The sequence below is a fragment of the Suricata suricatta genome, chromosome 1 (assembly GCF_006229205.1).
Source record: "Suricata suricatta isolate VVHF042 chromosome 1, meerkat_22Aug2017_6uvM2_HiC, whole genome shotgun sequence".
NCBI lineage: Eukaryota > Metazoa > Chordata > Mammalia > Carnivora > Herpestidae > Suricata > Suricata suricatta.
Genome location: NC_043700.1, coordinates 129,324,367 through 129,345,240, shown reverse-complemented (window position 1 = coordinate 129,345,240; position 20,874 = coordinate 129,324,367). Strand labels below are relative to the sequence as shown.

At 37.8% G+C, this 20,874-nt stretch overlaps 1 protein-coding gene across 7 annotated transcripts in view; it reads right to left on the bottom strand.

Moving 5' to 3' along the window:
- Positions 1-1,899: 1,899 nt before the first annotated feature.
- HELQ (helicase, POLQ like) overlaps positions 1,900-20,874 on the bottom strand; it is a 42,231-nt gene continuing 23,256 nt past the window's right edge. For 4 of the 7 annotated variants that reach the window (XM_029943892.1, XM_029943916.1, XM_029943900.1 and 1 more), the window contains 7 exons: positions 16,460-16,682; positions 14,555-14,712; positions 13,280-13,378; positions 10,106-10,279; positions 7,194-7,307; positions 6,152-6,286; positions 1,900-2,112 (listed from right to left, as the gene is read on the bottom strand). In XM_029943892.1, the coding sequence (XP_029799752.1) occupies positions 1,981-2,112; positions 6,152-6,286; positions 7,194-7,307; positions 10,106-10,279; positions 13,280-13,378; positions 14,555-14,712; positions 16,460-16,682 (1,035 nt within the window). In that variant the 3' untranslated portion in view covers positions 1,900-1,980. Of the gene's footprint in view, positions 2,113-6,151; positions 6,287-7,193; positions 7,308-10,105; positions 10,280-13,279; positions 13,379-14,554; positions 14,713-16,459; positions 16,683-20,874 lie in introns of those variants that run through there. The other 3 variants (XM_029943909.1, XM_029943932.1, XM_029943925.1) reach the window with 3 other exon arrangements.

Here is a 20,874-nt window from a genome sequence, read left to right as displayed (position 1 = left end):
GTCTTCACCTTGCTTAGCTCCAGCTGGAAGACCACTTTCATGTCTGCCCTCCTCAAACGCCCTTCTCCCTCTGTCTCAGACATTCCCTGTTGCCCTGACCTTTTACCTTCTAGTTCATGGTTTGCCTTTTTCACCAGGTCTTTCTCAAAAACTCCACCTCCCACTTCTCTGTCTCTAGTGTCTATGAGCGTTTATCTTTTGTACACTGGTTTTTTTTGTTATCGTCAGCGGCTCACGGGTAACTGTGGAAGAAACAAGGACCAATCATTCCACCTGTTGTTTTCCATCCGCATCAAGCATCAGGCTAAGTATATTGAAACCGTTCAGTTAAATGCATCTAGATATTTTCACTGAGCTTTCAAACAGCTTTGACAAATCTCAACAAAATGACGCTGAATTCCTTCATCACTTCTAGGATGGGAAACAGGGTGTTATTATAATGCTCAAAGTGCTCACAAATTTATACAGAATCAAACTGCTGTTACTGCACTCGACACAGAGTAGGCAGTCTATTGCCTGTGGATTTTTTTCCAACTTTCTGTGGGATCTGACAATCCTGTAAGAAAATAATCATTTAGCATATAGCATAATAACAGCTAGGTTTTTACACTTACATTGTTGTTAGCCTACATTTTCACAGCTTTATGCAGATCTCTGTGTTATGATAACACACTTTATGCCCATTGAAGAGAGAAAAAATGTTTGGGAAAATGTCGTAGACTAGGTGGCTTGTAAAATTCCTCAGAGTTAGGAATTCAAGCTTCCAATCTCCGTGGGAAAGTTGTTTTAATTTCTCTGTGTCTCAGTTTACTCATCTGTAAAATAGAAATAATAAATGGACCATACAGTATTATTGTTATAATTAAATGAGTCACATGAAAGACAACATATTTGGCACAGAGAAATTACTAGGTAAATGGCTGTTAAAATATTCTAAGATGTTAAGGCATGAAGAACTTAGAATGTGGATCTTTTTGCAACGTTTCCATTGCATGTCTTAGGTGAGTAAAACTTTAAATTGGTCAGTACTCCAAATCATTGCGAGGGATTCCTGGGTGGTTCAGTTGGATAAGCCTCTGACCTTGACTCAGGTCATGATCTCATGGTTAGTAGGTTCGAGCCCCATGTTGGGCTCTGTGCTGACAGCTCAGAGCCTGGAGCCTGCTTCAGATTCTGTGTCTCCCTCTTTTTCTGCTCCTCCCCTGCTCACACTCTTTCTCTCTCTCAAAACTAAACATTTAAAAAAATTTTTAAAAAATCATTGCTACGTATTACTTTTGTACATTTGAGCTATAAACCTAAAAAGGGGTGGGAGAAAGGTGATGTTTATTTGTGTTTAAAGAGAATCTTTGAATTGTTGATTCAGGTAGTATCTTAGCACAAGTTCCTACTTTGTGGGATTCACTGGGCTAAGTGCCGGGTGGCATCCATAAATGATAAAAAGGTTTCCGCCCTCCAGAAGATTTTAAACTAGCAGTATGAAAAAAGACCTGGGCATAGTGAAGGGCTCAGAATACTGACAGGAGGGAAAGAAGCATGTGTGCGGTGGGAATGAGGAGGTCCTTGGACTTGAGCATCTTTAGTTGATACCTGAAGCCTGCAATACATTTTAAAGATGATTTTTCATACACTGGGGGTAGCATTAAAGCAATTAGGAAATGAAGAGTTTGGAAATCATGGGGAAGTTCTGGGATTTCAAATAATCTAGTTTGGTAAGAAAGAAATGTATAAAGAGAATAATAAAAGGGCTGGCTGCAAATGTAGGCTGGAGATATCTTGAGGCAATTGGATTTCATTTTGTGGAGGACACTAGAGTTTTGAGCAGAGAAAAAATGCAGGTATTAAGATGGATTACCAGTGGGAAGGGTGAGATGCACACTCAAACATCACCCACAGTTCTTACGTATAATTAAAATGTATTTTTTTGTTTTTAAATGATAAGAAGTCTTTAAGGAAAATATGTACAATAAGTCAGTCATCTTAGAAAGCGCTTGGCAGGTGGCTTCGCGCCTTCTCGGCGGCAGAGGCCGCGGCCCCGGGGAGATCCGAGGGCCGGCTCAGCAACTCGTCCGCCTCTTCTTGCAGAGCCTCCGCTCTTTCGTGCAGCAGCATCTACGATAAAGAATCAAGATATGAGGCCAAAATAGGCATGGCCAGGGCGCTGTGAACGTTTTTACCACCGCCTATTAGCTACTTGAATCCTAATACATCAGCAATCTAGACATTAAAACTAATAATGAGACTGAAAAATAGCCACTTAAGAACAAGCGATTATAGTAAATGAAGCTGAGGCATTTAGCTAAAGCCATTTTAGCTGAGCACTGCATTCAGTACACCAAAAATAAAGGAGCTTTAAGACCCTCAAAGATTTGTTTTATTGAAGACTCAACCACTTAAAAATTAACTTTTAATCTATAAAATGTAAGACAATTTTGCAAAAATTTAATTAGCTCTTGAAAATGTTATCCTTTTATATATGCTTTTTATTATTCCTCAAAGTTAGTATGCTATCTCTTAAAAACCTATCAGTGCTTCAAAGAAAAATTTTATTCAAGTTCCTAAAATTAACATCACTAATTTCAAAAGAAACATTAAGAGCCAAGAAAGTAGTTCTAAATGTGGCACATAGTAAATGTCAATGAATATTTGCTGAGTAATGATTTTCCCTTTTTCTTTTAAAAACCACAAATAGGGACACCTGGCTGGTTCAGCCAGTAGAGTACGCAACTCTTGATCTTGGAGTTGTAAGTGGGTGTACAGATCACTAAAAAACCCCCCAAACCAAAAACCAAACAATAACAACAACTTTAAAAACAAAAGCCCAGAAATAGAGTTTTGGTATTTGTGACGCTGGGTTCTGTGTGTACTGGGGTGCAGTATTTGCATTACTTCTGTTACAAAAGTGTTATAATAAAAAGTTCAGCAAAATCACATGGAGGAAAAAAATCACATGACACAAGATGAAAGTCAAAACCCCACTTCAAGTATTACATAGCATCACAAACAGAAGAGATTAAAATGCAATTTGGTAAGCTTTCCAGTAGCTGAGGTGATGGTGACCACGTAAAACTAATCTCCCAATAGACCCGCTAAAAAATGATACAGATCAACAAGAGCAAGTAAACGGCACAAAACTCACGTGTCAGCATTACTAGAATACAGAGAACTCCATCAACTTCAAACTATGTGTAGTTAAAAATACCTGCCAATTTCCAGCAGAATCATTTCTTTCTTTCTTTTTATACTTTTTTTAAGTTTATGTATTTATTTTGAGAGAGAGAGAAAGCACGAGCAAGGGTGGGGCAGAGAGAGAGGGAGAGAGAGAGAACCCCAAGCAGGCCCCACACTTTCAGTGCAGAGCAGGGTTTGAACTCACGAACTGTGAGATCATGACCTGAGCCCAAATGAAGAGCCAGACGCTTAGCCGACTGAGCCCCCCCCAGGCGGCCCAGGAGTACATCTGTGAAACTGTGCTCACGGAGCATCACTTGCACCTAGACTTGATTCAGAAGAAACATTAGGCCTTGAGCCTGAGTCTGCTGCCATAAAGAATAAGTCTTTCAGGGATGAGTATATTTTGCATATGGAAGAAATGTAAATAATCTGTAACCAGAGGGCAGACATTACAAATGACAGCCAGTTATTTGGCACTCTCCTCATGCGTAGGAGTGGTCTAATTCCTCTTCCCTTCAATCGGGACTGATCTTAATGCCTTCTAGTAACAAACAATATACAGCAGAAGTGACCCTACCTAACTTCTGGGATTAGTTCAGAAGATGTCCTGCTTGTTCTGCCTTGATCTCTTGAAATGTTCACTCTCTGGACATTTCTTCTTGAAACAGCTGCCATGCCATAAAAGACCCAAGCCTCAAGGAATGGCCGTATGCAGTTGCTCCAGTTGAGAGCCCCAGATAACAGCCAGTTTTCAAATGCCAGCCAAGTGAGGGAGGCACCTTGGTTTTCCAATTCAGTCAAGCCTTCCGATGACTTCAGCCCCAGTCAAAACCTGGCTGTACTTGCATGAGACTCCAAGTGAGAATCATGCTGCTAACCCTTCTCAGAATTCTAATTCTGGAAACATAAGCAAAATAAAATAAATGTTTGAAGCCACTAAGTTGTTTTTCTTTTTTTAAGTTTTATCTATCTGAGAGAAAGAGAGTGATCGAATGCAAGTGAGCCAGAGGGGGAAGGGCAGAGAGAGATGGAGAAAGAGAATCCCAAGCAGGCTCCATGCTCAGTGCAGAGCCTGATGTGGGGCTCGAACTGATGACCCTGAGATCATGACCTGATCTGAAATCAATTAGTTGGATACTTAACTGACTAAGCCACCCAGGTACCCTAAGCCACTAAGTTTTGAGAGAAAACTTTGTTATGCAGCAATGTGTACCTGGAAAAATTAGAACTGGGAGTTATCAGTATGAACTCATGGCCTTTAATAATTTACACATAAGTATAGAAAAATATATAGGTTTATATGGGCTCCATCTGCTGAGAGAACCTAGAAGCAATGATAATATCTCTCTGGTAATGAGCATATTTAGCCCCTAAAACTTGGGTCTTGAAATACTACTCTTCACTAAAAAGAATTAGGGCTCTTTGGAAAAATGGCTGATTCCATGGTTAAGGCAAGTTGAACCTATATCATGAGCAAGAGTACTAGTTACTTAAAAAAAAAAAAGAGTGCTAGTTATGGGGGCGCCTGGGTGGCTCAGTTAGTTAAGTATCCAACTCTGGATTTCATCTCAGGTCATGATTTCACAGTCTGTGAGTTTGAACCCTGCGTCAGGCTCTGTGCTGACAGCATGGAGCCTGCGTGGGATTCTGTCTCTCTGCCCTTCCCCAACTTGTGCACACGTGTGCCCTCTTTCTCCCTCTCTCTAAAAAGTGAATAAATAAACATTAAAAAAAGAGTACTAGTTACTAATTTCATTGTTTCTCAGTTTCAAATCTATTCTTCATTGTCCTGCTGGAGATACTACAGTTAGATCCGGTAAGCACTTCTCCTCTGGCAGCTGGTACAACGTTAAGCTTTGTCAACAGGGGGCACTGGAGAGACTGTAGGAGGTAGGGGCTTCTCCTCTGGGTTTTGGTGTGTCTTTTTCTTACGGCTCCTGCAGGGCTAGTCCAGTGAGCTGAACATCTGGTGGCACTCATTACAGTGTTTCAACAGTATCCCTGCAGACAGCTTTCTAGTAAGTTCCATGGTTACTGAAGCTAGCTTCCAACCAAGTTCAACAGCATACTCCTGGGAGCAGGAGTTTCATCAGCATCCTAAGCTGGCAGTTTCCTGCTTGCCAGCCTGGGCTGCAGTGAAGGAAATTATCTGCTGTCCAGCGAGCCACAGCCACATCCTCTCCAGTGAAGGATGAATCCCATCTCCAGGGGTGGGGTCGGGTCAGGATGGACGCTCTTCTCCTGATTCCTTCCCATATTTGTTAGTTCCGTTTATCCCTTAGAAGCCAACTAGTAACCTTTGTTACTAGTTACTCATTCTTTATATTAAACGTTCCTCTTCAAATTACTGTGTGGTTTCTGTTCCTAATAATTAGACCCTGACAGATACACCTTCAAAATAAGAAAGTCCAATAACAATGGGGATAGGTCAAAAAGAGAAACTGGCCTAGGTCTAGAAAAGGGTAACTAGGATAGTAAATTGCCTAAAACAAGATTATTTAATATGGACGAAAGGAACCGAAAAGAGAAACCTTTGGAGGCAAAGAGCGCTGTTTTCAAATAGATGAAAAATGGTAACAGAACAGTTCTGGGGGTAGTACTCACAGTGTAGTGGGAGACATTGTAAGAAGGCAACATTTAGCCTCATTATCTTGAGATGCTTTTTGTAACACTACAAGTGTCCAAAAATAGAACTACCTAATTTTTGAGGCTGTAAGCTCCATGTCAATGAAGGTGCTCAAGGTGGGGAGGCCAGATGTCGGGGACGCTGAGGAAAGGGCTTCTGTGGAAAAGGCGAGGAGGCAGAATTCCATGGGATGCAGTGCTCCCCGTGCTTCAGCGAACTCTTGAGATTGTCTAATTTTTATCCACACACTGTGAGTGTCTTGTAGTTAAATGGTTTTGTTTTTATGTCCAAAGTATAAGGTGATAACACTACAAAATATCATGAAGGTCAAAAAATGGTTGGTTTGCTTACCTTTGCGGATGAAACAATTTGCTTGGCCTGGCGTCTTGATAAATGATCAATTGTTCTTATTAGCACTTCAGGATCTGCATTAGCCAAGTGCGTTAGACTTTTATAACCTGCATTGTACAATTGTTTTGCTCGACCCTGAAAAGTATTGCAAAAATTAGTAGGATCAGAGTTTGGGATTAGGAAAAAATAATTAAGTGTTTCACTGAAGGGAAAAATTTCACGTGCAAGAGACAGAAATACATTAAGGTAATAAAGTAAATATGAAGAGACAACACAACAGAACCCTGCAAAGTTTTAAAAGATGAATTCGGGTGGTTGGAAACTGCACCACAGCTTTCTGTGCGGCTTCAGTCACGGGATGTGAGTGGCAATCAGGAATGAGAAGCCCATTCAGGCACTCAGGGGAGGGGCATTATTTCAGATTCCCAATCAACATGTTCCCGTCCAACGCCTTAAAATGTGTTCACCATCTACGTAGGGGACCACGGGGTGTGTGTGCGTGCACACGTGTGTGTGTGTGTGTGTGTCCCCGAGCAGAATGCTTCTGACCAGATAACAGAATAAGCTGACACCAGGGTTGGTTGAAAACACAGAACTGAGAAACCAGCGGACGATACTTTCTTCTCACTCTCTGAGGAAACGGAAATCAGCCTTGTTGCCACCAAATCAGCCCTTCCCGAAACAAGCATTGAGTCTAAACGGACAGAAGGTAATTCCTCATTAGCGTGGAGGAAGGGAGAGATGCTAAGGACGAACGGAAGCCCCCAGATACCTGGGGAGGGTCCGTTTTATCCCTACTGTTACTTTTTTTTCACAAATGTGATTTTTCATCAGGGCTGCTTCCAGATTAACAGTGGATTTCTGGGAGGCCATGGCAGCAATTTATTTAAAAACAAAACAAAACACAAATTCTCATGGCAAATGAGGAATAAGGCTGTTATTATGACTTACCTCATGATAAGACTTCACAAAAGAGCAAAATCTGATTTTCCTGTTAGTTGAAATCATGCCAACTGGGAAACCAGGATGGGAAGCTACTAACCTCTAAAACTCCAGTCACTTCCATGAGGGGAATTAGCTCTGCCTTCACACAGTAGGTCAACTTCTTGGTAAGTTCCACCAAAAGGGCTTTATAAACCCAAAATTCTTCAAGCTCCTGCAGAACACAAAGAAATACACAGAATTTAAATCTGGTAAGTTATTTCGAAGTTTGGTTGGTGTGGTAGAGGGCTCAGAGAGGATGATCCCTTAGGTAAGTTCTGAAACTTGGGTTAAGCCGGAGATGAACAATAATTCCAAGCAAAATTATTCTAAAGAAACATTGCAAAGACTGAGGAATTTGATGCAGTGGTTTTGGGATGAGGAAATTAAATTAATTTCAATTAAAAATGGAAAAATAAGTCAGTAAGAAGAGCTCTGTTCATTTTTATCAAAACATCAGCAAGTGAATGTATAGTTTTTCTTTCCCAAATGACTGAAAACAATTCCCACCTCTGGGAATTTATCCTGAAGACAGAATATTACACGTGGAAGGATTCTGATGCAAGATGCAGTAATATTTAAAGCAGCAAAAATATCAGAAGCAATATTTAAGATAATAAAATACTGGAAACCATCAGTTAATACTGTTAAAGCTGAGTGGGTAAATGAGTATTGTATTGTCTTATTTTATGTTTGAAATTTTCTATAGTAGTTTATTTTTAAAGGTCACTTTCTAACCTTTGGGTGTCACTGTAAGCATATGTGATATGTGGAACAGCATTAGTTAGCTACTTGTGGCCACGAGAAAAGCAGTCTGTGCACTGAAGATGACACACAGAAGAGAAGAAAACTGGACAGAACTGGAATCCATCAACCCTGGAACTGCCTGAGCTCTCGCTTTCCTGTTACATTTGATCTTTCCTTACTGTTTTAAACTTCTATGGGACTTTCCCGTTACTTGTAGTTAAAGGCACCTTAGCTAATACTATTGATGTACTATTTTATACTACTTATGTAACTTTTTAAAAAGAAAAAAACACTTTAAAATACTGAAAATACACTCATGAGAGCACAAGTCATCAGGTAGATTGATTCTACGATCAAACATCAAATTACAGTTTTTTTCAAATTCAATATATAGATTCTTTTACTTGAACAGTTCTATAAGGCTGAAGTTCTCATAGTCCTAAGTAAAAACAAAGGGTGGAATATGAGGGGAAATACCTCTATATATGAGGAACAACAAACATAGAAAACTTAAGAAAATACATTTTAAAGGCTAACCTCTCCTTACGACCCATAGTTTTTGTCTATGGCTTAGCCAGCATGTGATTAGAGAATGTAAGCTAATATTTAAAACTCAGCATAAGTAGGAGATATTTAGAAATGTGAATTTGATAAAATTGCCATTCAATGCAAAGTCAAGTATTTTGGATTATTTACTCATCAGTAGGTATTATAGAATTAATTGCCATATAGACACACAGAATATGGAGATTTAAGATGGGGAAAATGAAGATTTTAAATTTAAAACTAAAATTCATGGCTAAAATTGATTGGCTCAATTGGTTAAGTGTCCAACTCCTGATTTTGGCTCAGGTCACAATCTCACAGTTCATGAATTCAAACCTTGCATCTGGCTCTGCGCTGATGGTGTGGAGCCTGCTTGGGATTCTCTTTCTCCCTCTCTGTCCCTCCACCAATCGCTGTCATGCTCTTTCTCTCTCAAAATAAATAAACTTAAAAAAAAAAGAAACATAACATGTATGCTTTAAAAAAAAAAAAATAAAATTCATGGGAGAAAAATGTTTTTAAAAAATCGAGTATAGAAACAAATACGGAAGGGATTATTACACCACTCAATTAGAAGAAATTTAAATGAGCAAAAAAAGGCTTATATTATAAATTCATTGGAAAAATTATCCATGAAGAAAAATTTGGTAAGCTTGGTTGTACTATTTAAGGACACTCTGAAAGCTTCTTTTAGGAGTCTTAAATCCATCCCAAATGTATATGGCCAAAATATTTTCTTCTTGAATTATTTTATAAACTGAACACTTGACATAGAAACCTAAAGCAGGTGCAAAACACTGGCATCAAAACTGACAAAATACTATGGAGATCAAGAGAGCATGGGCCCGAGTAGTTGTAAGGTAGCTGCTGGACACAGACAACACACTAATGAAACGCTGTACACGGTTATCACTATGAGAAGGGTTCTCCCACAGATTCTACATCACTGGAGAATTGTTGTTTTAAGAGTTGACTCCAAATACTTGTAACTATTTTTCCACTTTTCAAAAATTATTTATTAAATTTTTTTAATGTTTATTTTTATTTTTGAGAGAGATGGTGGGGTGGGGGTGTGCACAGAGATAGAGGGAGACAAAATCCGAAGCGGTTCTGGGCTCTAAGCTGTCAGCATAGAGCCTGATGTGGGGCTTGAACTCAGACTACGAGAACATGACCTGGGCCAAAGTTGGATGCTTAACCAACTGAGACACCCAGCACTCCTTTAACTTTTTAAAGTTTATTTATTTATTTTGAGAGAGACAAAGAGCGAGAGGGGAGGGGCAGAGAGAGAGGGAGAGAGAGAAAATCCCAGGCAGGCTCTGTGATGTTAGAGCAGAGCCTGACGTGGGGCTTGAACCCGTGAACTGTGAGATCATGCCCTGAGCCGAAGTCTGCTGCTTAACCGACTGAGCCCCCCAGACGCCCTAAAGACTCGTAACTATTAACAGTGGTTCTAAGAGTAGGTAGGGATAACTAGGCGCTTTCTACTTGTTCACTATATATTTTAGTTGATTCTGTCATTTTTGTATCTTTACCATCAGTTACTATGCAGCACTTTTTAAGCAGATAAAAACAAATATAAGTCAACAAGGTGGAAAGAATGACTAAATGGTTTATGAGCTTAGTAGCAGTTAGAACAAAAGAATGCACAAAGCACGTGTCATCGTTTAATGGAATTACCTCACAGAAATGTAACACACAAGAGGAGAACGTGGCAGCTCCAGTAAGAAGACTCTGTATATATCCTCGAGGCATATTAAATTTTTCAGACACACTCCAAATGTTGGTCTCTTTGAGCAGGGCATAAAGAACAAAAGACAGGTATAGTCTGTTGACAATGTCCTTGTCCACCTTCTAGAAAGACACAACCAAATAAATTTATGTACTGGACCGGCTAAAAATGTACATTATTTTGAAATTGGACAAAGGTAACAGGAATGAACTTATTCCACAGAAATAAAACTAAGTTCTAACGTATGTATTGTATAGTAATTCAAATGATCATTTTTCTGTGTATAAAAAAAAGAAATATGCCAAATTATTTCCAATTTAAACTTCCTTCTATGGGGAAGCTGGAGTGGGTTGGATTGTCTTGCCTCCAAAGATATGTTTAAAATCCTAACCTGTAGTACCTGTGAATGTGATGTTATTTGGACACAGGATGTCTGCAAGATGTAATGAAAGATCTTGAGATGAAATCATCCTGGATGTCCAGTAGACTATCTTTGGGGTTCTGCATTCGGTGACTGGTGTCTTTATAAAGAGAGGGCACAGAGTGACACAGACAAGAAGGCAATGTGAAGATGGGGTGTCCAATGCGGACACCAGTGGGGAGACATTTACAAGCCAAGGAACACCACAGTCGCCAGCAACCACCAAGAGCTAGGAGAGAGGAAAGATGTTTTCTTCCTCAGTGCCTCCAGAAGGAGCCATCTTGATGCAGACGTCTGGTCTCCTGAACTGTGAGAGAATACATTTCTGTTGTTGTAAGACACTCAGTTTGTGCTAATTTGTTACAGTAGCCCTAGGAAAAAAATGCAGAAGGGAAGGAGTCGGGATGGCCTTTACATTTACTGTGGTATTTACAGGTTGTATATAGGTGTGAATGTAATTAGACAAATGCATTTCTTTTGAAAGGTATGTTTCTTGTCCATATTGTAAACTAAAAGTAATAATTAATGTTTCCAAAGTTATAACACTGACAGAGAAAAAAGCTTCCTATAGTTGACAATTTGTGTACCTGCTTTTGCCTATGGTGTCTAGGGACCAGTTCATGTGTAAAGTATTTCATAGTCAACAAGCTATCTTAGAAACTGAGTAGTTCATGCTTAAAATCAGAGGAAAGAAAGGATGAACTTGAAAGAAAAAGTAGGTATAAAATATAAACTGATATCCTCGGTGATATTAAAAGAATGTTTGGGAAGAGAACTTAGGGAGGCACACGGAAGGCATGCATTACAGATTCTGCGTGTCAATACGGGATCACCTTCTAAAAAGCATTAGGCTGAAAAATCATGATAGCTGAATCGCCAGGAGGGAGAGATTGCTTTTTAATTTCCCAATTTTAGTGCACCTTCATTATTAACTATAATTTGAGTCAATGCAGATTTTGCTTAGAATGGATTTTCTAAGCCAAGAAAAATGCTATAATTATATTATATGGCAAGATAAGATGCTTTATGCCAATTTCAAGATCTTTTACAACAAATGTGTAAAGAAAAGAGGGGCGTCATTTTTAATATAGAGAAATAAATTTGATTGTACATAAATATGTTCTCTAGAATTCAAATCAACTGAACATTTATTGACATATTTCATTAGAATGCAACAAAAATAAATTCTGATTCAAGTTTTAAAAGAGACATTATTCTAATAAGATTTTATAAATGTTTATTATTTGGTAATAAGTTCTGATTTAATATGATTTTGTTTTCATTTTATATTTTAAGTTTGGATATAAAATATTTGTTTTATGAAATATTTTTATTTAACATTTAAAATATTTAAAATAATGTAGCTATTTCTGAGGTAATAGACCCAATCATAATATTGTGAAAACATGAATACTGAAGTAGTAAACATATATTTATAGTGTTATGATACAGCAGTACTTGAGATAGGGCATCAGTCCATTCAAATGTGAGTAAATACCATCTTTCACTTTTCAAAATATAATTAGTAATATATATGTAAATTTAAAGGTATAGGGGAAAATGGTAGGTAATTATTAGGTTTTACTAAAGATTGGATTGCCAGAAAAAATTAGAAATGAAAAAAAGTGTATTACAAGGTGGAAAATACTTGAAGGTATGTTTGCCAAAGATATTTCCATTCCTCTTAAAGTTGGTGTAATAGACACTGGCTTCATATTTGTTGACTAAACTTCAAAACCTCCAAATATAAGATATTGCACAAAAAGTATTAACTTACCCACTTCAACCTTCTATAGAAGATACTCCAAGTACTAGAGAATGGAACTTCTCTAAGGACAACAAACAACAATAACAAAAACCTCAAACCCATCCTGTCTTAGAAGCCTTGACACCAAGTAGAATGCCTAATAAAAAGTTTCTAGGGGGGGCGCCTGGGTGGCTCAGTCAGTCAAGCACTGGACTTTGGCTCAGGTCATGATGTCAGGGTTCATGAGTTTGAGCCCCACGTCAGACTCTGTGCTTACAGCTCAGAGCCTGGAGCCTGCTTCAGGTTCTGTGTCTTCTCTCTGCCCCTCCCCTGCTTGTGCTCCATCTCTCTCTCTCTCTCTCTCTCTCAAAAATAAATAAAGATTAAAAAAAAATAAAAAAGTTTCTAGGGGTGTAAAAAAAATGTTTCTTGAGGGACACCTGGCTAGCTTAGAGGAGAGTGTTTGACTCTTGATCTCAGGGTTGTGAGTTTGATCCCCACACCGGGCATAGAGATTACTTAAAACAAAACAAAACAAAACAAAAACGGTTTCTAGAAAATACCTTTTTCTCCCTTGAACTGATTTCAGGATTATATACTATCATAAAAACATTTTATAAATATCTTACAATTTTTATAATGTAAGCCATCAGTAGCCTAAGAAAAATAGATTAATAAGGCTTACCTTCTAAGATAAGAAGCTCACATGTGCCTGACAGTGTTTCAGAAATACAAAGGTACACACACAGCAAGGACATCCAAAAATAAATACTGTTTTTAAAAAATGCCCAAATTTCTGGTCCTCAGATGTTTTAAATAATAAACTGGGAATTATATTAACTTAAAGAAGAAAATATGAAACAAAAAGATCAAATCAACAAAAGAGATGCTACAACAGCATTAATTTTCTTAAATTGACTAAGTTATTCAGGAAGAGAAAAAAGAGTTTGGTACCTTCTTTATAGCTTGACCTGATGCTTTCTTCCCAATAAAGTTTTCAGAGACTCCAAGAAGAGCAGCTACATTTTGTTCTGCTGGACTGAGCTGGCTAAACTACATTAAAAAAGAGTGAATATAGAGAAAAATCAACTGTAACTTTAAAAAAATCTGCCATTTGAACCAAATCCAGTATTTCCTATGATATCACATTTTCATGGTTTTAAAGGGTATGAAGAAACAACAAAAATTTTATTTACACATATTTCAAACTTAAAAAGTATGTTATCAAAATATAACATACTTCAGTAGAACATTTAAAGACAGATTCATGAGCACTGTGACCATGGACTATGGTTGCCAGGGACTGTGTGGCTATGTTTAATCCTGAGATGTCCGGGGGAGAGGGAGAAGAGGCTGAAGCTTTTGAAAGTAAACACATTGTAGAGTACCATTTAAAAAACTTAGTTACAGGCCGCGCGGGTGGTTCAGTTGCTGAAGCGTCAGACTATGGATTTGGACTCAGGTCAGGATCACATGGTTTGCGAAACTGAGCCTCATGTCCAGCTCTGTGCTGACAGCGAGCAGCCTGCTTGGGAGTCTCTTTCTCCCTGTCGCTCTGCCCCTCCCCTGCTTGTGTGCTGGTGCCCTCCCCTCAAAATAAACATTAAGAAAAACCCCCAAACTCAGTTACAATTTAATAATATGACATTAAAAAGAAAGTTAATTTGCTGCAGCCCAAAGCTGCATGCTGCCTCCGTCCCATGCGTGTTCTCTGCCCTGCTCACAGAAGAATCCTAATAGACTGAACCCCACCGCCCGGTTTCCTGACAGCAGGCTCAGCTCCACCTGGCTGTTGGTGATAAAACCGACGTTCCTACTCAGGTGTTCCTATCACTGGGTCTGTCACGCTTGGCTCCGATACAGCTGCCATATAATTAACTCTCAAAAAATAACTTACAACTGTCTTCACATCCTAGGCATTATGAAACGGAGTGGTCACCAAATCATAATAATAACCATCTTTGGGGAGTGGGACCAGGGATGATCTTCCTTCTTCTTTTGGATCTTTCTTTATTTTTTCAATAATGAACATGTTCATATTTAACAAAAAAGTAATATTTAAGTTAAATAAACCAAAAATGCTATTGCCATATTACTATTTTAAAAATGGAAACAAGGTCCAATTTCATATATATTTTAGCAGAGGAAAAGAGTGAATAATCACTTGATAAAAATTCCATCGTCATTAATAAATAAAATAGTCCATATGGAAGAACCTTGTAGTCTCACCTGCCTGAAGTATATCATCCAGTCTGGGTCGCACTGAGATGCGAGATCATAGGGGGTCGTCAGGTAAATCAAGTGAAGAAGGCTTTCAAGCACAAGTCCTTCGAGACCTTTCTTCAAGTCTCTGTAGAGAATGTCACAATAAGCCAAATCTATAGTTCCTAAAAGAAAGATACAACGATTTTATCTTTCATAATTATCAGAGGGGGGAAAAGGTGAATTTTAAAAAGATCCTACTTAGAAGTTACCTAAATATAGCAAAAAGTCATTAAAATCTCTTTAAAAATGTTTTCTCAGTCCAGTATAGTTACTGTGTTATGTTAGTTTCAGGTGCACAATATAGAGATTCAATAATTCTGTCCATGACTCAGTGCTCATCATGATGAGTGTGCTCTTAATCCCTTCAGCTGTTTCACCCATTCCCCCCACAAAACTTCTTCTTATGTAATTCAGCACAACTATTTTGGAGGTCATTTAACAAGTACATACCTTCTGACCCAACTACTCTGTTTTTGGAAATCTAACTCAGAGAGATATTTCCACACATACCCAAAAATACATAGAGATGCCCACTGCAGCTTTGTTTATAATTGAGAAAAATAAAAAATGGTGCAAATGTCTACCAACAGGGGAATGGTTAATTAAATTACAGAATTCACAGTATGGATGATTACAGTGGTAAAAGGAAAATGAGGTAGATTTAAAGGGACTGACATTTTAAGATTCTCCAAATATTTTAAGTGAGAAAAGCAAACTGCCAAAAAATGCTTACAGCTATGATTTCATCTTTAAAAATAAGATATAAAATAATATATAAATGTATATGTATAAAGATGTATAAAATAATCTATACAACACATATATATACACACACACACACATATACACAAATGTTAAAATATATATATGATAATACACGGAAGAATATGCAACAAATTATTAACAGTGGTTGCCCCTGGGAGAGTGAAAATGGGGCAGGAGAATGGGATTTTCCTTTATATAATTCTAAGTTCTAAGGAGTTTTTTTAATCAACAGATGTATTTTTTTCATTAAGTAAATTATGATGTAGCCATTAAGAAATAACTATTCACTGACATACCATGAATAATTTCTAAGGTATTATAGTAAACAAAAAAAAAAGCAAATTCTGGAATATAAATGATTGTTTACTTAAAAACAAAAGCTTAAAAAAATCTTAAATTTGGGGCACCTGTGTGGCCCAGTCAGATGAGCGTCTGACTTCGGCTCAGGTCATGATCTCATGGTTTGTGAGTTTGAGCCCCGCATCAGGCTCTGTGCTGACAGCTCAGAGCCTGGAGCCTGCTTCAGATTCTGTGTCTCCCTCTTTCTCTGCCCCTTCCCTGCTCATGCTTGGTCTCTCTCTCTCTCTCTCTCTCTCAAAAATAAATAAATGTTAAAAAAAATTTTAAAACAATCTTAAATTTGTACACACACACACACACACACACACACACACACATATATAATGCATTGACATGAAATGTACAGAAAATGTCTGAAAAGATATACACCAAATCGTTTTTCTTGGCAGGATATTAAGATTTGTTTGATTGCTAGGGGAGGCGGGTGTGAAGGAAATGACCATCTTTTCCCCCAAATACCTCTGCAGTACCCAAAATTATTTGCAATTCAACTTTTTTTATTAAAAAAATTTTTTTTAAAGGCAGCTCTACATGCAACATGGGGCTTGAACTCACGACCCCAAGATCAAGAGTTTCATGCTGAGCCAGGCACGCTACCCCATTTTTCAACTTTTAAAAGCTAGTTCTGACAGTTTATAAACTTAATGTTATTAATATGAACTTACAATTCCAATGTAAACAGAATGATTTAATTTCTATTTTTTTCCACAGCACATTTCCTCGGAAAGTTAGGGAAATTCTTACCCTTAAAAGAAGCTCGTCCCAGTTTTGTAATATGAAAACTATATTGGAACTCTTTTTCAGACTTATAAATAGTGTCTTTTTGTAGCAGTCCTTTTTCTGTCAGGTATCTAAGTGATTCCAAAGTTATTTCCCACAGGCTTTTTTCTTTCAACAAAATCTTTTGCTGAACACCAAAAAATGTGCCACTCATAAAATGATATATGTCTTCAAGATTTGTTGCAATCTGAAACAATTCAGGACATCATTAGGACATTTTCCTTATTCAAGGCATCATTTTGAATGCATGTTAATTGCCATACCTCAAAATTATTGAAATAAATTAGTATAAAATCAACATACTTGCATATATAAAGATAGTGGCATTTTGAAATTAATAAGAAACAAGTTAAAGAAGATACCATATTCATACTTTTTATGAAAACATCTAGAGATTTTTCATTCAAAAACTGCTCAGATTTTTGAAAATTTTCACCATAATCTCCAAAGCTCTGCTCTCTGTTTACTATCCAGCCAATTATCCTTATTAATTCCCACTCAGCCCCCTTCAGAAATCCCTTCACCCCTTCCTTTCCAGCCACCTGTGAAAGCATTCTCTAGCAATAAAAACTGTATTAAAATACACACACACATGCAAAACACAACTGAAAGTCTCCTCCAAAACAGGATCAGGTAATACTTCCTAACATATCACCTAAAAATAAATAGTTTTCTTCTCTTTTTGTCTCTCTCATTCCTGTTTTTTGCTGCCTGTCTCTCCTCCCCCTTGTAGTCACTACTTAAAACCTATAATGGCAATTATAAGTAATACTTAACACTCCATTTGGTATTCAGATATAGAATTGATGCTGAATTAGGATAATTTTATATTAGCCAACTTCAAAGAAATCAGCATGTTGTACTAAAATATAGTTAATCAATAAACATATTTCTCTCTCACAATTCTGGTGATACTTTCAACTGAAAAACTTAAGTAGTTATTTCATACTAAACCAATATAAGGGTTAACAAAAAATATGATGAGGCATAGATATTTCCTACTGCTTTTCTTCATTTTACTAAAACTCATTCTTTTTTAAAAAACATTTATTAATTTATTTTTGAGGTAGGGGCCAGAGAGAGAGGGAGAAAGATACTCCTAAACAGGCTCTGTACTGTCAGGGCAGAGCCTGATGGAGGGCTTGAACCCACAGACTATGAGATCATGACCCGAGCCAAAACCAAGGGTCTGATACCCAACCGACTGAGCCACCCAGGCACCCTTTAAGAAAATTCATTCTTAATAGAGTATTCAATTGGGCAAAATTGCAGTTTTAAGATATTCAAGACTGATACTCAGTTTGTAGATTATTACTTCAATCAAAGGTATGCAGGGATCAGTTACAACACACAGTGGCTAGCAAGGGTGTCTGAAATATGGCTGTGATAAATAAATGACTAGAGGCTCCCTGAAGGCGATGGCCCAACCACTGTTACATCCTCTCATTAATTCCTGGAGTTTCCTTCTTTTCCACCAGGGCATGGATCTAGTCTCTCCTGGGCTGCCCATCTGTACCCTCCTGCCCCGACCTCGCTGCCCAAGTCACAGACCTTGTCTTTCCTGCCTCTCACCTCCTCTTCCACCTGGATTTTCCTGTCCAGAAAACTTCTGCTTCAATTCCAACTCTATAGGTTTTCGTGTTCTCCACCTTTTTCCACAACTGGAGCCCTGTTGTGAACCCCTACCTCAAGGTGTAAGAGGAGCCCTGATGACCTGTCCCCCTCACAACTGGGTCCAGTTTCTTGAGTTCTGCCTCCTATGGGCAGACATGGAACCACAGCCGCCTACGTGCTGGTCTCCTGAACCAACTGCTGCCTGGACTTCTTGCTGCTGTACTCCAGCTGTTAAAACAGAATTTAAATGCAACTGTTGCTCCCTGTTGGATCTTGCATTGCCAGGCCCATAACGGCACATCCTTGTGGCCAAGTCAGTTCTCCCAGTCTCCGTTACGTGAGCGCGCTGGTCTCAAGTGAAGGCCCAGCGCCCTCCCAATTCTACTGCCTCTTGCTGAGTCCTAACTCATATACGTATTTGTCAGAGGTTTGTATTATGAATATTTCCTCTGTGCCTTTTCATTTTTTTAGTAGTGTCTTTTGAGGATAATTTAAAAATTTTTATTGATTTTTTTTTCTCTTCATGGTTTATGTGTTCCACATGAGAAATCTTACCCCAAGGTAACAAATTTACTCCTATATATTCTTCTAGGAGTTATATTTTAGCTTTTAAGGTTAGGTCTATGATCCACCTTGAGTTCATTATTTTGGACCAAATTAGAGTGAAGTAAGAGTAGAGGTTATTTTGTTGTTGTTGTTCTCTGTAGACAGCTAGTGGTCCAGCACCGTTTGTTGAAAAAAAGACTATCCTTTGTCCATTTACATATCGTGGCACCTTTGTTAAAAACTGCTCATATATGGGGGATGCCTGGCTGGCTCAGTTGGTAGAGCATATGACTCTTGATCTTGAGGCCCTGAGTTCAAGCCCCAGTTGGGTAGAGAGATTACTTAAAAAAACAAAAATCGATCATATATGTGTGGGTCTAATTTTAGACTATTGTTCCATATGATCCTTGCACCAATATCATACTGTCTTGATTACTGAAGCTTTACAGTAAATCTTGAAGTAGTATGAACACCTATTTGTTCATAAAATTAATTTGGCTATTCTACTCCTTTGCATTTCCAAATAAATTCTATCAGCCTTCAATTTCCATAAACAAGCTTGAGATTTTGGCTTAGATTGCACTAAGTTTATAGACTTTGGGAAGTAACATCGGATCAAAACTCAGAGTTCCAATTCTTGAATATCGTACCTCTCTCCTTTATTTATTTAGATCTTCTTTAATTGGTCTCAGCAGTTTACAGTTTTCAGTGTACAGGTCTGACACACAGTAGTTAAATTTACCCCTAAGTGTTGCATGCTTTTGGATGCTATTGTAACTGGAGTTGTATTTCCAACTCTTTGTAGGGAGTGTACAGATACAAGTGAGTTTTGTACACTGACTTTGTATCCTATGACACTGCTGATTACACTCTAACTTTTTTGTACATTCTTTTAGGTTTTTCTTGAACCTACTATCAGCAAATAAGACAGTTTTACTTCTTGCTTTCTAATCTATGTGCCCTTGTCTTTCTTCCTGTCTCATACTGGCTTTGATTTCTGATATATCCTGAAAAGTAGTGTGGGAGCACACCTCTTTTCTTTCCTGATCTTAGAGGGAAAAACATGTCGTCTTTCACCATTAAGTGTGGTGTTACCAGTAGTGTTTTTGTTGTTATTGTTTTATTGTTTTTTATATAAACACCTTTATTGAGTTGAAGATGGTCTCTTCTAATTTGCTGAGTTTTTATCATGAGTGGTTGTTGCATTCTTTCAAATAAATAATAACATTGAATTTTGAATTTTAAAACAACTTTGCCATTACTGGAATACACTGATTGTATTGCTGTATTACTAATACATTGATAGGGGTTTTAAATCTATTTTTACCACAGATATTGGCCTGTAGTTTTCTCTTCTTGTAATATCTTTGTCTGGTTTGGGTATCAGGGTAATGCTGGTCTCAAAAGATGATATGAACAGTTTTCCCTGTTCCTCTACTTTCTGGAAGAATATGTGCGTGATTGGTATTATTTCTTCCTTGAATGTTTGATAGAGTTTCCCAGTGAAGTCAGTTGAGACTGGAGTTTTCTTTGTGGGAAGTTCTAAGTTATAAATTCAATTTCCTTAATAGATATAGAGCTATTTAGACTTTCTGCTGCTTCCTCAGTTAATTTTGGAAATTGTGTCTTCCAAGAATTTTCCTCATTTCATTTAAATAATTGAATTCATTTTTCAGTATTCAAGGATAGCTATTTAAGGATTATTTATTACTATCCTTTTAATATCTCTAAGATCTTTAGTGATGGCCCTCCTTTCATTTCTGATACTGGTAATTTATGTGTTCTCTCTTTTTCCTCTGTTGTCAAATAAATCAGTCAATAATCTTACTGATCTTTTCAGAGAACTAGCTTGTGGTCTCACTTTTTTTTTTTTCTAGTTTGCCTACTTTTTATTTCATTTTTGCTTTTACTAATTATTTCCTTTTTTCTACTTGGGCTTCCCCAACTCCCCCAGGTTCCTAAGGTAAAACTTAGACCACTGAATTTGGATTTTTTTTATATTCTAATAAGCATCTAAAGTTATAAATGTCCTTTTCACATCCAGATGGCCTAAAGGCACATGAAACGATGCTCGACATCACTCACTATCAGGGAAACACAAATCAAAACCACACTGAGATACCACCTCACACCAGTCAGAGTGGCTAAAATGAACAAATCAAGAGACTATAGATGCTGGCGAGGGTGTGGAGAGACGGGCACCCTCCTACACTGCTGGT